General features: G+C 38.1%; 1 protein-coding gene and 1 long non-coding RNA gene across 2 annotated transcripts in view; one reads left to right on the forward strand and one right to left on the reverse strand.

Moving 5' to 3' along the window:
- Window positions 1-17,569, reverse strand: part of LOC124256936 (CUGBP Elav-like family member 2) — a 230,882-nt gene that overhangs the window by 20,835 nt on the left and 192,478 nt on the right. Inside the window, 9 exon segments of the mRNA XM_046690901.1 lie at window positions 498-611; window positions 1,548-1,631; window positions 2,580-2,640; window positions 2,894-2,935; window positions 2,937-3,032; window positions 8,063-8,142; window positions 8,955-9,086; window positions 9,424-9,472; window positions 16,219-16,301. Of these exon segments, the coding sequence (XP_046546857.1) occupies window positions 498-611; window positions 1,548-1,631; window positions 2,580-2,640; window positions 2,894-2,935; window positions 2,937-3,032; window positions 8,063-8,142; window positions 8,955-9,086; window positions 9,424-9,472; window positions 16,219-16,301 (741 nt within the window).
- Window positions 10,646-17,569, forward strand: part of LOC124256937 — a 30,064-nt gene continuing 23,140 nt past the window's right edge. Inside the window, exon 1 of the long non-coding RNA XR_006893133.1 lies at window positions 10,646-10,679. This is a non-coding gene — a long non-coding RNA (uncharacterized LOC124256937). The remainder of the gene's footprint in view (window positions 10,680-17,569) is intronic.

Here is a 17,569-nt window from a genome sequence, read left to right on the forward strand (position 1 = left end):
TCATATGATAGCATACATGCCCAGAACATACTGCATTCTCAGTGTAAATGGAACATACACAATGTTTACAGAATTTCAGAGAATATATCACATAGTACAAATATACTGAACGCAAAAAAGTTAGGGACCATGAGTATTTAGGATATATTTTTTTCTGAAATTGGGAGTAGTCTTTAAGACAGAAATAAAATATCAAAAAACCATTCATGCTACTAACATTTTTTAACCCCACTATATTATATACTGTAAACATTATGTACACATTAATTCAAGGAATTCAGACCATACAGCATAGGGAGCCACAATGCTGTTTAAGTGCCAATAGCCCTATTGGGACAGATCTCCCCTGCTCTGACAAGGACAGTGTTGGAGTACAATATAAACAGATAATTGAAATAGAAGAGCAAGAGTTTCAGCTGCAGCATGCACAACACAACCACTGTGGTAGGCTGCGGGCTGGGGCTTCAGGCCGACGACGGACCACCGACCAGGTATACCTGAGGAACTGTTGTTTGAATTTGAGGTTGTGCTAGTCTGCATGGGGCTACAGTTGTTGTTACTTGACATGGAGCCACTGCCTGTACTCAGGCTTGCCAGTGCTGCCAGCAATCCTGTGGCACACCCACACAAAACAAGAGTCAGTAAAAAAACCAAAATTAGCTGGAAAAAGTCTCATCTCAAAGCAAAACAAAATAGAACTCTTGCACTACACATTGATATGCATTCACATAAGATACGACCGTGGTGCTGGAAGAAGCTCGGGTCTCAGAAACATTGATTTCAATGAGCAAAGGTCCTGACTTAGAATAACCTTGACACTAAACTCACTGCAAACTAACATTAAATGTGTTCATTTACTTATAACAATGCAGATTTTCTTTATAACTTGCTTCTTTACATAACCAATCTTATCCATCAAAAGCTAAAGACTTTGTAGACCAAAATGAAACATTTGAAGATTATTTTAATCAACTGGGAAAAAAAAAAAAAGTCACTCACACCAGACCAAAAAACCTTGGGAAAGGGTCACACAATTTTACCAACACCACTTTAAATCTGCAGGCATGGACAAAATAGTTCTACCATGGAGTAATAAATAATATGTAACAAAATGAAATTCATGACACACCAATCACTCTAGGGTAAAGAAAGTAGAAAGACCACAGTATTCTGACAAGGAGGATCACTCAGGACGCTTCTGAAGAAACGTACAAGGGATACACTGGTCAAACATGCAGAATTCTCTTTAATCTATGATGACGCTTAGGATTTGTATTCACATTAAAACTGACAGGATGGCATTCTATTTGGTATTCCACTACCATTACAGCATAATATTTATTAGTAAGAATGTCATGAGTTTTTCCATGCCACAAGCCGTCACATGACATTGTTCCTGCGTCTTCTCACACCTGATTAGAGTACAACTGAAACAAGAGGAACTGGGTGCTTTTCAACTCAAATTGTACAGTATGCAAGGTGCTGAAACAAGGTTAAGAAACATCCATTCCAGTGTGGAAGACAGGCATGACGAGGATGCAACCTACCAGGGTTGTTGCCCGCTGCGGCTGCTGCTGCGGCGGCCACGAGCTGTTGAACACCCAGGTTGTTGATGCCGGAGTTACAGTGCTCTGGAAAAAACAACAGATGCAACTGATTTATTGACACATCACATAAGGCTGTACCTGGAGGCATGGTACTCTCTAATAGGAAACAATTACGATCAAATCTATTACAATCAAAGTAGACGTGTAATACCAGCAAAGTATCTGCTGGTATTAAATTGTATTGATATGCATTGTCAGGGCTCGATTTAGTGCTTTGTTACTTGCACTGGTGCAACCCAATATTGCAAAGTGCAACCTAGTTATTAGTCTAACTTGCACCAGGTGCAAGTCATTTTTTGAGAAATAAATCAATAAATCTAACAATATAAGCATAAATATCCATTTTGTTCTAAACTTTGAATAGCTATGGCAACGAAACATTGCTATTCATAGACACGTCTCGGCTATGACAGCTCAAGATTGTAAACAGGGATCAGCTGCGTCTCTGTGTTGCTATGGTTTCAATGATACTACATGACAGAAATATGTCTATATACACCGAAACCTCTGATGTTTTAACACACTATGTTGCAACTGGAATTTGGCTGGTGCAACTAGGCTTTTATCTTAGGTTGCACCTGGTGCAAGTAGGTTAACATCTCTTAAATCAAGCCCTGATTGTACTCAACAATATATATCCTATATTATCCTGGAGTGAGCAAGTGAGTGAGTATGGTTTTACACCGCTTTAGCAATGTTCCAGCAATATCATATCGGGGGACACCTAGGGCTTGACGCTTGACATACAGTATGTATTGCTATACAGGAGTTAAAAATCGATGTATCAAGCAATGAGCCCCATTTTGTGATACAATGCTGTGTTATGGCATCATTACAGCATTGGTTACCACATATCTATGTATGTCACTACCGACTCATGACAGGGTTACCACATACCACTGTGGGATCAAGATTGGGTTACCACTGTAAGGTATAAAGGCCCTACAGGATCAAGACTGGGTGACCACATACCCATGTTTCCAAGGTTATTCAACATTCCCAAGTTCCCTGCTGCAGCTGCTTGTTGTAGTAACTGAAAACGAAGTCAAACCTTTCAAAAATTCTTTTCTCAAGTGTGCACATGCAAAACAGTAAAGTGTCAAATTGTTCATTATTTCCATCAAAAGTAACATGGATTAAATACATAAATAAATCCATATTCTAACTCAAGTTCCTACTCAATATGATTTCAACATCACACAAAACAATATTTGTCAAAGTGTAAGTAATTCTGTGTCTTTTACAGATTTCAGAATGTACGGGCCATCACTGCAAGCCTGACTTACTGCTAAATACTGAGGCCCCAGTGCCCCCAATCCCCCCAAGTGACAGGTTCCACAAATTTGTCGTCATCTGCTGCATTTTCTTGGCTTCTTTTTCTTTCTGTGTATCAGCAAACTTAACAACGATCGGTGAGGAACAACCCTGTAATAGACAAACACAATGACTGAGTGAGTGAATTTAGCTTACACCTTAGCAATATTCCAGCAATATCACAGCAGGGGACAACCGTAATGGGCTTCAACAAACAATGAATCAAACACTATCACTGAGATTACCTAATTTCTCAAACAAACGAGAACAGACATTCCACATTCTCATCAATGAAATATAGCATGTATCTAGGTAATTGCGAGGTAAAGGCAACATAACTGTTCAACTCCTGTGGCGCTTCTGTACAACTATTCATTCTTCATGCCAAATCAATTAGGCAATTCTAGTCTGAAGTTTTCCACGTTGGCTAATTTTCATTCAGGAATCTGGTAGAAGCATGTTCCAGTGAACTAATTTCCTCTTACTGCTTGCGTAACTGTCCTTAATAAGTTACATGCACCCAAGAAACTGTATTTACAGAGCTATCGTAGTTACTCAGCAGTGATAAACTGTCCTTACAACTTAGTATATGATTTCAAATAGATGGTACCCTCACTGTGTAATGCATTTCTTATGGCAGGCAATACATATAACTGACACAAACACGTATTAACTATTCACAGCAAAGACTGGTAGCAACAACCAGCATCAGTATGAGAAGTCTGTTTTTCTGATGACAAGAATATTTCTGTAACTGTTCATTTACAAACCATAATGTATACATACCTAACATTAATCTCAAGTAACATCAAACAATGCTATTCCCATACCGAAACGAACTGTTATTTACTCTTCACAGTGCTATTTACCTTCAATCAATAAGATTCAAAATGCCCAATTTTCTTTTCTGAGAATGTAGTAAAGATCCTACTGAGAGGTATGCAGGACACCTCAGACAGGCCAAAGAAATACACAGCATCATAAAAACATCACAAACTTATTTATTGTTCTTTTTCAAGGACACCAAAAAGGAAACACTTCTCAATGCATTTTCAAAGTTCCTAAGTGTTGATATGGGTTGACACAATTCATAGGGGTAAGAAAACGGCTTGGTGTAACCTATTCAGAATCCACGTTTTTAGTTGAAATACTTACAGCTACAATGCTGAAGAAATTTAAACATCAATAAATGAATGCAAAGTGTAATAACCATTTGTGGTGTTCTTTAGGCAAAATGTGAAACAAAATTAATTTTAAAAAAATTAAAACTACTATTAGAAGTTTTTCAAAACAGCTGTTGGATTCAACAATGTTCAAAAGCTTTAGTTAAACTCATCAACATTCAGCATGTACACATGACAATCTATTTAAAATTACAAGTTTATACTAGTTTCCACTGACCTTAGTTAACCATGCAATTATATCAGTGATGCTTGAGGCTACATCACAGCATTGAAAAAGCCAAAGACCCTTCATTTAGGAACAATATGACAGCTATATGATAGCATGCCTGAACAAATTGCATGAGGGCCAGACAAACCAGTGATTGATATAATGAGCATAATACCATGACATGGGAATATAAGTGTGAATGGGGACATATTCTCGCTAGGTCCCCATAAGGTCACTGGAGGACCCCGACATGTAATTCAATGATGAAAGTGTCTGAACACGTGATACAATACAACTGCACTGGTTGTTTGGAACCATTTCTCAACCAGAATCTCCAAAGGGCTTTACCCGTAAGTATTATCCATAAGTATTAAAAATCTGACAATTCTGAAATGATACAACCATACAGACTTGGGTTGCTAGATATGCTCTGTTGCCTTAACAAGGAATTCCTTTTAGGAAAACAAACACCATCAGGAGCCTATAGCACAAACCTAATTCCACTGTGCCAATAAAATGCAGTGTCTCCTCACTGGCACCAGCTACAACCATTATTTCAGGCCTATGTTTCTGTTGATAAAAGATACCAGAGTTCCTGCTTCATACTATTTGGATCAGAGCCTGCTTACTGGGAAACCACAACAGCTACATATAAACAATGGCATGAGGATGTCATTGTGAGTGTACCTTGTGTTAATGACCATGACAGAACCATAGCAGAGCATCATTCACAGACACCAAATGTTCCTGCTGGAGTTTCCATTATAAGCATACGATTGCTCCAGAAGTTCCTGAAATTCAATCTACTGGAGCTTTTGCCCTGATCTGTTAACTCGGAGTTTTATGAGATAATCGTGACTCTCTTCACAGTTGGCCGTGACTTCCCCTTTCATAGCTGCATGAAACATTATTTACGACTCCAAATAGTTGAGATTGTAGGTTCTATTTTAAGCTGAGAAAAAATGGAAATAACCCATTTTTACACACCCTGTGCCATAAAGCCATCTTGCAGATGAAAGCTAGGACACTTTCATTGTTGCAATGAGTTGGATTCGTGAGGCAGTAATTGAGGGTGAATTTTTAAAAACATTATTTTAAAAATCGTTCACATTTAACCTAACCAGTTTTCCATAACTGTATGGCATATCTCTGCAAGAAGCTGACACTGGCTCTGTCTGGTGCCCGAGATACAGATCAGCATGACTGTCACGATTGTAAGAAAACACAGGGGACCTCCCAATACACACTTCAAGCGATTTGTAAACAGACTGTGGAACTGCAAAGCAGCAACCACACTTGAAACTAGTTCAGTTAAGTATGTTTAGGTGAAGTAAGTCGGTACCAGTACTAAAATGTTTGAATACAATCTGTCTTTTGAAGTGCTTGGCAGAGATGGGTCAGAAGTTTAAAAAAAAGAGAAAAAAGTTTTAATGTTTTCTTGACGGATGTGCTAAACATTTCAGTGTTGCAGGCGAAATGACTGCACGTTCATTCGGAACCAGTGTCAGATGTGGCATGTGTGTGTTAAGGGCTATATAAGAGACATATTATTATTGTGTTAATCACCGTCATGCTAACCATTCTCATAAGGGTGAGTGAGTGGGTTTGGTTTTACGCCGCTTTAAGCAATATTCCAGCAATATCGCTGTGTGGGGACACTAGTGCTTCAAACATTGTACCCATGTGGGGAATCGAACCTGGATCTTTGGTGTGACAAGCGAATGCTTTAACCACTAGGCTACCCCACTGCCTCATTATCATAAGAAATTATATGCTGCCCACTAAAAACTATTAATGTCAGTTCTGACATAGCCATAGGTGATTAACTCTTTCAACACCAGTCAACCAGGGGAATTTACTGCCATGACACCGAGTTCCCAGAGACTCTGAGGTCATAGATGAAGCCTATGTTTGTGAAGGAAATTATAAGCTTGTAAAACGTTATTGCTACTACATCCCATACACCATTTAAAAGATCTAATCCTACTGTTGATAAATATGAAGTTTATTTTTATAATATTATTCAAATAATACAACTACAACTTAAATAAATTTATATTTGAATGAAAATGCAAGCTTACATTTGTAGCGTCCAGATAAACCACGAAAGGAGCAAAACTATGGCGATTTTTCCATTTGTGACATGTCATAAATTGCCCGTGCCTTTTTTCTTTTATATTTTCATTTTCACGTAATCAGAAAATTATTATAAAAAGATTTCTTAAACAATATGTATGGTAGCCTATTTCCCGATATCTCGCGGCTTTCTGCTCGGTAAAATGACATAACAACTGAAAATACCTCCGTTTTGAAGCCGTATATGAATAACATCTTGTGACAAATCGTTTGATGTAGGGCATCGTTCGAAAACTCTGAACATCAACAATATCACTGTACCCTTGCCAAGAGTATTTTCACAGTTGTAGGCGATTTTATTGGATAAAGATTGGTTTCTAATGGCGGCTTTTTCGCCACAGTCTGCTATAAGGGTTGTGATTGGTCAAAATCAGACCGTGACCTAAGGCAGCCAATCATATTCGGCAATGGATACCCTCCTCATTAGCGAAATCTTTTAGATTTGGACAAAAGTTTTGGGTAAAATAATGCTATTCTGAACATATTAAGCGAAGAAATCGTGACCAATCGTAAATTATGGAACTTATTGGGTATATCGTGCTAGGTTATGACCTGTGACAAAAATGCTTCATGTATGTATTTTCGCATTAAACATCGTGTCCGGCAGTGAAGATTGGTGGAGAGCCGAGATGTCACTTGTCAGTAACTTGACTTGCATTACATGATGCGCACAAAAGATGGAAATAGTAATTTTATATGTACGTTTGACAACTTTTATGAATGCTGTTGTTGATTTTATTCATTAGTTTATTCAATTTATTTAATAATTTCTCTCGAAACATCGTTACTTTGCTTTTGACAATGTTATTGTGGACCAGCTGCCGAAGCATGTGTCCGAGAATCGTTGTTTTCAATAATATTGCGAAAAATAGTTTATAATTTTAATTTTGCTGATAATATATGATAAATTGAAATTTAATAAGTGTTTTCAGACATTGTGAAATGTGATAGATTTGATATATGAATCAAAAGTCAGGTAGGTTCCTAAAATTATGTCTCATTTTGACGTGACTACTGCCTGGCCGATTAATCGGCCTCCGGTGTCTGGGGACTCATAACGTTGTGGCCGATTATTCGGCCTGCGGTGTTGAAAGGGTTAAATTGTGCCAGGGACAAGGAAAAATTCAGCAAAAGTTGTCCTCACAAACTTTTATCCTTACAAGGCTGTAACTTCTGAACCTGATTTCAATGCTCCAACTGACAGTTAAAGTAACCATTGTAAAACTTCTGGTTCCGCATAAAAGCTGGACTGACGTCAAGTGAAATAAGGTTGACACTTGTCCAATGGGGGTGGAAACATGATGAAACTAATTTCAGACAGATGAGGTTGGCATCAATAATACACAGAAACTGAAAACTTATGAGAAAGTTTTACGTTGCACCCAGCAACATTCCAGCTATATGGCTGCGATCTGTAAATAATCAAGTCTGGACCAGATAATCCAGTGATCAACAGCATGAGCATCGATGTATGCAATTGGGATATGATGACATGTATCAACTAGTCAGCAAACCTGACCACCCAATCCTGTTAGTCACCTTTTACGACAAGCATGGGTTGCTGAAGACCAATTCTAACCCGGACCTTCACGGGTTACCGAAAATGTACATACCTCCATAGTCTGTGAGTGATGCATGCTCTTGATAGCATTCTGTGCACTGTGGCGATTGGCATATGTAACAAATGCACAACCTGAAACAAAGAGATGATACTGTGAACACCTTCACAACACAGAGGCTATCTACATGTCCTACTGACATACAAGACATCACGATCCTCATCTACATACTGAATGAACAGATCACCCTTCGCTGTGTATAACCATAAACACAGTAATGTATGCAAGTCTGTAGGATATATGTTTTGTTTTCACAAAAATTGTTTGTTTTTTTATAACTAACGCAATCTCTTCTTTCAATTCATTTGCCAATAATAACAAGTGGAATCTCTAAGACGAGTATATGGATGACAACTTCTTCTTCATTGTATAACATGGCGTTTCTGGGCTACTTCATATCACCTGAAATGGGCTGAATACTGGACAAATTCAGGTTATATCAGGGTCCATATATGTCAGTAAAGTTTAACTAAATGCCTCTCATCAAACAAGTGGAATTCTTATTCAGGATCAAAAGCTTGTCTCTGAAATTAACATGTTTCAGAAAAAGTTCTTAAAATCTTTGCCATAAAGAGACTTTCTTCATTTTCATTTGTAAATCTACACTTGCCAAATATTCTAGACATGAACTGTACTGGACACTCTGGTTTCAGGGTCTGTATGTCAGTAAAGTTGAACTAATTCCAAAACAAAATTATTCTGAGGTTGAATTTTCACTAGAATTTCAAGTAAAGTTATGCCCAGTGTGCAAGAACTTAACTCTGGTTTCTTTCATCTCATAATTTTCTGAAGCATTTTCCATTTCCAAGAGTGTTTTCTTTTTTACAGAAACCTATTCCAATTAGTTTCTTTGAAGTGGTATGTGTTTTTTCTACCCCTTACTCACCTCGACTAGCACCGTTTGCATCCCGTAACACTGTACAATCCTCTATCGTGCCAAATGGAGCAAACATCATCCGTATATCATTTTCACTTAATTTTTTAGACACCATCCCCACAAAAAGTTTTCTTTCTTCTACTGAAATGGAATAAGAGGCTGGAATTCTTTCCAAACAAAACAAGACACACATTACATAGAAACATGCATAAGAAGTGATACACATAAAAAAAATATCATTAAAGCCTTCATACTGATTTTAATCAATAAATGATTTAAGTTCTTTACATTCTGTTTCAAGTTTTTTACAAAAATTTGTCATGTATTTAAATTTATCTCATATTAGTTTCCTTAACATACATCAGATTTGACAGTAGTCGTTAGGAAGACAGTGAGGCCGAAGGAAAGAAAAATGATGGGTCATAGCCCTTGTAAATCAAAACTGTTCTGGCCAAAAGTGCAAGTCCCTTCAACCCACCATTTCTTTTCTCACTGTCGGCTGGTTTCATCTGTATAGGATGATGCATCTGAAAACAAAAACATGGCTTTAAAATCTTTCATATCACGCTTGCGGTTCAAAATGAACTGATCTAGGGAGTGAGTAATTGGAATTTGACCAGCATGCAGCACTATGTTGTGAAGGAGTATTGTATTACACTGCCACCAGGATTATAAATTATACCTGTGTCATCATGATCACAGCAGCCATAAATAATTGAGTTTGGGTCAGGCAACTGGTGGTTAAAGCATCATTCCTCGCTCACATGGAGTCTTGGGCACATGCACCCCAACACTTACAGTACTCACACTCAACACCATCCCCACACACCCTACAGTACTCACACTCACAACACACACACACACACACAGACCACCAAGAGTTGGAGGATATGTAGGGTTAAATGTAGACTTGCACAAGTCTCTATGGTAATAATTAATAGTTTAAATAATCTTTAAACAAATATATATAAACAACAGACTGGCATCCTTAGTACAGTCCACTTATCAAGACTTGCCTCTTAAAAGGATAGAATTACTATCCATGGGCTCAGCATTCAGTTCAGCCTTGGAGCAAGGCTAGGTTTAAGGCAACTCACAAATTGTATGTACAAATGTAGAGAATGGAAGCAGAAAGAGAAATACAGGAGCTAAACAATAATACTGTCAGTTTACCTCAGCACATCAAGATCAGATATCTGTCATTTCACCCATCAATCATTACCACTGTCCACACAATCAGATTCATTCCAGCATCTAAGTAATTATCTAAACCTACACGACACTACACCATTTCAATACTTTCCAGGAACCTCAGATGGCCTACAAGGTAGTGTTGGGAGATGGTTAAAATCTCATAATTGATGATTGGTTCATTACAACCGATCAATCATCGAAAATAATTGGTTAGCGTCATTATGAAATTTGTTAATGCACAAAAAATAAGGAAAACACCATGCAGTTTTGGCAAAATTTCACATCGTTAAATGATGACTAAGAACATAAATTTCCTGGAGTCTTGAAGATAAATTTAACCATGACTTGGAACAACTGACTGACTGAGTTTAGTTTTACGCCGCTTTTAGCAATATTCCAGCAATATCACGGCGGGGGACACCAGAAATGGCTTAACACATTGTGCCCATGTGGGGAAGAACTCGGTCTTGGCGGAAACGCTTTAACCACTAGGCTACCCCACCGCCATGACTTTGAACAAGCTTGTAGTGCTTATGAAATGTTACACACAAAACCACCTTGTGAAAAATACTGTTAATGAAAACAAGTGTTCCAGAATTGTTTGTGTTCGATTATGAGAAAACATGATCGATTGTTTGGTTGTTTAGTCACTGCAACCAATCTTTGATTATTTCAATTAATCGGACCACCATTACTACAAGGACCCTAAAAATCATTATTGGTGGTCCAGTAGACTTTCATACGTGAAGATATAACGCTTGATGTGACAAAATTCTAATCACAATTACGATAGACTATCATTGTTTTGAACCAGTATGAAAAGTGAATGAGTGAGTGAGTGAGTTTAGTTTTATGCCGCTTTTGGCAATATTGCAGCAATATCACGTCCGGGAACACCAGAAATTGACTTCACACATTGTGCCCATGTGGGGAATCAAACCCGGTCTTCAGTGTGACGAACCAACACATTAACCACCAGCCAACCCCACCACCCCCAGTATGAAAGAAGACATTAGGCAGCTATGTTAACACATAGTGTGTCACCACATGGACGGAACAGTGTGGCAGTTACATGTAACCTCATAACATGGATGTTTGACCAACCAAGCATCCCATCCCCTGGCTACACTAAGTACAAGGCAGATTTGCAAATGAAATATCCTGTCCTCGCAACATATGAAGATATGTCAAATGTTTAGACTTAGCCATCAGTTCATGAATTCACTTATTGTCAAAGAACCCCAACCATTCACCCACATGACAAAAGATGATTGAAAAAATATAAACGATATTTCTCCTGGTCACAATGAATTCCACCAGATTATAACATTCACACATAATCATCCTCCATAAATCAAGGAAGTTGACACCTGCAGCTTAACAAGGAAAATGAAAACACTACATCTATAGATCATGTGAAAATACACCAAATGCCATTACTATTTCCTTATATAAAAGCTTGCCCATCCCACAGCACTTATACCAGGACAAGCCTAACTGTTTACAGCAATACTCTAGGGGCATAGAAAACTGATTGTAACAAACATCACTGACTGACTCACAGACCTACACAAGCATTGCTGATTGAAAGCATGACCCAGCTTAATACTGACACTAGGATCAGTGCTAGCTAACCTTCCACTATTTGCAGGTCATGGTATCCTCACAGAAATATGTCAAGGTCAACTCCAGTGATTTAGGAATGTAATGTTAGTGTCGGAGCAAGCAAGAGGAGCACTATTAATTGAAGTTCAACAGAACCATTCAAATAAATACTTTTCAGAGATGAAATTGGAACTGCTAGTTATATGTGCATCCTTGGCCATGAAAACATATAACTATTTTATTGGTAATAGTTTGGCTATGTGTCTTAAACTGGTTAAAGCAAGAGGTTGGAATATCGACCAAGTTGATTTCTCTTTGCTTACTGAGTGGAATGAGTGTTCCACATCGTCTGTTGTTAATGATGAAGTAGAACACAATATTTCCGCCTTGTGATGGCTGTCTTTAAACCCAGTGACAGACCACATTGACGTTAGTGAGATAAGCAACTGCGTTTACAGAGACATGCAATCAACCATGCAGCCACAAAATCTGACCACCCAATCCATTTAGTCGCCTCTTACAACAAGCAGGTTGCTGGGAACCTACATCCTTAGGTGAGGTGAGGTGAAATTGGGTTTATCATCGTGCTTTAGAATACTTCGCTCATATGACGACGTGCATGCGTGTGTATGTGTATCTGCTTGTACTAGCCCAGACTTAAGCTGGTTTTATAGTGCTAGCCCACTGAGATACCATGCCGCAGTGAAGCATGAAGACCCCACTCAGACACATTATACTGACTCCGACCAGTCCTTGTTGTACCCATTAATGCTGAGAGCCAGGCAGGGACCAACAAGTACCATATTTTAACGTCTTTTGGTATGACGCGGTCGGGGATCGAACCCGCGACCTTCCAGGCTCACGGGCGGACGCTCTAACCACTACACCACGGAGGCGGTTCCCTACATCCTTAGATAGAATCACAACCAACCAAAGCAAATGTGTAAATCACATCTCATGACCAGCAAGTTGCACTCTCTAAATAATACAAGAATCTATAACAGGTTTCCATTATGTTAAAATGTCAACACTGATGGGAGTTATCTTCATCTCACTCTTATATATTATTCAGGTAAGATGCCTCTACAGATCAATTCCAAACTGTCAAAAAAGATATTTGCAGCTTCCATATGATTTCATGACTTCTTGATGAATATATATATCTTTTTTTTTTATCAAACTGAAGAAAAGCAATGGTCTGACACAATGTTTTTTGTATTTTTCTATTCTGTTACAGGTCAACCAAAAGGGGGCTACCTTATTCTGTCTTCATCAATTTTCTTCATTGTTCCAGCTTGATTCGAAAACAGTTCAAATGATTATTTGCTTTACCACGAGCCAATAAACTATACTCCAGACATTTGAAATGACCATTACTTATAAGTTTATTGTAAATATTGTTCCCATTTTTCTTTCAATAAAACTAGTTATTTCATCAATACATTACTTTGAGCATTTTACCTGTCAATTATAGGTTCAACTGCATATTCAACCCACTCATGTAACATAAACCTATGACTTGACACAGTTAAAAAAACAGTGTTATCTTTTCAATGTCTTGCATCCAGTGATCTAAAATATAACAGATCAAATTAAAAAGTTTAAAAATGATTTCATTTAAAAAATTAACCAAAGTCCATATCACCAGAGCAAACCGCATTTGAAACTTGAGAATGTAATAAGAAATAGACAGGGAAACATACACCTACCACTTGCTGTCTTACATCAAGCTTAGAAGGTTAAATCCTTTAAACTCTACCTCACAACATACTATCTGGGACACTTCTCTACTCGCAAATCCATTCAGAACTGACTTGTTTCACTTTCTGGTAACTATGACGACAAACTCCAATCACTTCTGTGAAACCAACAAACTGCCCCAGTTTCAATTACATTTACAATCATGCAGAAAGCCAGAACCCATGCCTCGTCAAGAGGTCAGTCTCGCATGATGAAACCCTTCTATCAGACTGATATTCCAAGCCTGGGCTCTTGTACAGGTCACCCAAATGTCAGCAGCAACCTTGCTGGGACCAGTGTTTGAATTCTGCAATCATCCCCCAACATGCAGCTCCATCAATAACCCCATCCAATCATCATCCCTGCTGCAGCATGATATATGAAGGACATGATGGTGTGGAGGAGATACAGCAGACAAGCATCTGTTTGTTGTGGTCTCCGAGGACGCCTGGTGTGGTCCCCCTGCTGTGTGGTACAACACATGGTGGAACATTGGCTTGGAGTGTTGAGTTGATGCAGCATCGCTTTAAAGTTTTGACAACTTTCCTGATGAACATTTCATATTGTATTATTTTTCATGCAGCTTCTGCATTCTGGGGTTTCCATTCTATTTCCCATTTAACAATATAATTGTATTTTTATTGGCATTTGCAATATTGGAAACAATTCATGTTGTGCTATACTGGTATTGCTTAAAAGTTAGATAACTTTCGTGATGAATATTTCATACGGAAATAATGCTTCATGCGGCCAGCATCATTCTGGCTTTCCTTTCTTCTTTTTATTTCACAACATTGTGGCATTTTCAGATGATTAATTATACAGACTCCAACTATCTTGAATATGGAGTATCAAGGTTTGAGGCGAGATCATGAAAAATCTATAATCTGTTGAAGCTATCGTGATCCTTCATTAAGATAGCTGCAATTTAACAGACCAAGTCATTTGGAAGTCAGTAAAGTTAATGGGCACTCTGACCAACAGTCTGATTTGAGGATTAACCTCACTGGCCACAGTAATTGCAATGGGAATCAAGAATACTAGTACTTGTTACTCCAAAAGTATTTTTCGGTTTCAGAGTTCTCTTCCTGCATCATCTTGGCCCCAGCTGCCCGAATAATCAATCATATGTATCAATAAGTAATCTTCCAGAAGCGTCAAAGAATATTTCTTGTTTATCTCACAACTTTCCAAAAAGTCCATACATTACATACACATTGCAACCAACACGATACCTTCTCTCAAAAATATTTACTTTGAAATCAAATTTTACAAAAATACATAAACCCTCAGCTGTTACCATCAATGATTTATTGGTGTAGTACACCAACCATAAACATAAAATGGATCAAGCAAAAGTTGCAAAGTTCACAAGTGTAACCGCTGATCTACCATACAACATACAATGGAGCTGTCACTCAACACCTTATATACCAGAGATTGTTCAGATCCATACTTAAGACAGATTTTCCAAAACAGATGTGCTGTCTTCCTTTGACAAAATGCCAAGAATTCTATGTATGTATACACATAAAACATATTTCAAAATAAACTAGTTGAAGTTCCTCAAGCTCCATCAATGTCTAGACAGTTCTTTATCTCAAGTCCTTCATTCAAGCTTCGACCAAACCAATGTAACATGCCCATCCAGAGCTGCAGCCAGGATTTAGTTGGATTTCCTTGGATTTCCAAAACTTTAGAAAACGTGCACCAAACACCAAAACTATGATAAACTACATGCATCAAATCAGCTCCATACAGCAAAACGAACTCCTTACAGCAATTCATATTACAGTTTCGTAAGTAAATAGACATACCAGCAAGGTGCAGAGCTTAGGAAGCCTTGTTTTGAATTCTCGAAGTTTCAAATATTTTGATTTCCAAATATTTGACATTGCTTTCAATGAAAATAGTCATAATTTGAAAATAATTACTCACCCGATATATAAAAACTTGTTATGAATTGTAAATATGCTCCATTGTTGATGCATGTATGTGCATTTATAAATAAAGTGCCAAGAAAAGTACAATTAGCCGGAATCACGCAATTATGCAGTCTGGCTGCAGCACTGCCTATCTCTGACTTATTCAGAAAGACAAAGTACCATGATGAGTAAAATCACAAGGTGTCAAATGGCGGACTGCAATTAAGGGTATCAAATGATCCCTGATCAAGGTTTTCATCCCAGTTGTAGCTGTCATTATGTCGATGTGCCATTGTCATCTTATTAAGTAACCAGCTGAGAGCATCATGGCATCACTGATCTTCCCTTGAGACTTGTACAACTCAATTACCAGAACTACATCCATTCATAGCAGACATGCTTCATTAGGCACCTTTGCAATTGGAAGTGTGGAAAGTGTGAAAGATGAAATATTGGGTTTCTCATAATGAGTTGGAAGACAGGAGGTTTAACAAAAATGCAAACACTGTTCTGATTACACATGGTTTCAAAATAGGGTGGCCAGGTTGGATTTTATTTCATTTTTTTTCAAAGCAGTGTTTTTTGCATGTTTTTGTTTGTCAGAACAAATATAAGCATTTGGTATATTTTCATGTGCCCCCTTTGTTGTCACAACAGCAAGTATCACTGAAAAAGTGGGACTTTCTTAGGCCTTACCAAAACACTCCAAAGTTCTGGCGTTCTGATAGGTCTTAGATCAGTAAAGAAGTCTTCTTGAAAATAGAAGGTCTTCTCAAAATAACAAGAAACTTTTTAAGTGTTTTACTTACCCCATGCATTGTTTTGATATTGTGTAAGGCATTTTGGGCAGCCAGAGCAGCTTTTCTGGTATAGAATGTCACAAAACAGCATCCTGAAACAAGAACAGATAGAGGTAAACAGAAAATCTTACTTATTTGTCTTAGAGATGTTAAATAGTACACGGAGGCAAGATTGTTTGCGTATCATTGAAGTTAAGACCCCTGTGTTGAGAGTTCTATATGCATCACCTCCACTTGGGGGCACATGCACCTGAACACAGGGAGAAACCATAGAAGGTTCAGAGTCCCACATTACACTAAGAACTTAAAACACAGCACTATCTAAAAGATAGAAATGTGGATCCATAAAAGTGATGAACTTTAATGACTGGAAAGTTGGTGAAACATCTCATTGTAATGATTTATTTGTTAACATTGGTGTGACTGAACTGTATAGAACCAAAAAATCATACAAAGAATCAACACATTTGTTGGATGAGAAAATGAACCTGTTAGTGAGTGAGAGAGTGAGTGAGTGAGTTTGATTTTACGCCGCTCTTAGCAATATTCCAGCAAAAGCGGAGGGAGGATACCAAAAATGGGTTTCACGCATTGTACCCATGTGAGGAATCGAACCCGGGTCTTCGGAGTGACAAGCGTACGCTTTAACCACTAGGCTACCCCACCTCCCCTCTGAAAAGTATGTGTGTTTAGCTACATACTAGGGTGTTAGAGTGTGTGTTGGGGGATGCTGGGGTAGGGACGAGGGATGAAGTACAGGGTCATGGAAATTCCTGGGAAAAATTATATCATGATTTACCCCTATTTCCTGTTGCTTGGAGAAGTTCAAAATGACACAAAATATTCTCCACAATAACATGCGCATGATAACATGTTTGGTATTTATTTTTTAGATGTACATACTAAGAATAACACTGGGAAGACATCTTGGAGTATGATGACCCAAACAACCAGATCTGATCGTCATTAGTCAGTTCTTACAACAAGCATGAGGTACTGGAAACCTCTTCTACCCAACAACCACTAAACAGCAGGTCTAACTGTATATAACATGCACAAAACAGATTTGTGTACTTCAAGTCAGAAACACATCAAAGAATGAAAAGAACATCAGTTCTGTAATCAAACATCCTGTTTAACACATCAAAAACCTTACAGAACTTATTCCCATAACTCCAAGGAAAGCAGCTCCAACAATACAAGCCAATCAGACCTCCGCTACAATCCGCTGGCTCACCTGCTGTCATTCCCAGTTGCCACCAATACAATGTTCTGTTAATTAAGAGCATATATCCTCCATTGACTAATGAGGTGGACTCCAGTAGTTCATTACACAATGTCCCTGTGGAAGTGGCGGTGT

This window comes from Haliotis rubra, unplaced genomic scaffold, assembly GCF_003918875.1.
Source record: "Haliotis rubra isolate DU_JTF1 unplaced genomic scaffold, ASM391887v1 Scf644, whole genome shotgun sequence".
NCBI lineage: Eukaryota > Metazoa > Mollusca > Gastropoda > Lepetellida > Haliotidae > Haliotis > Haliotis rubra.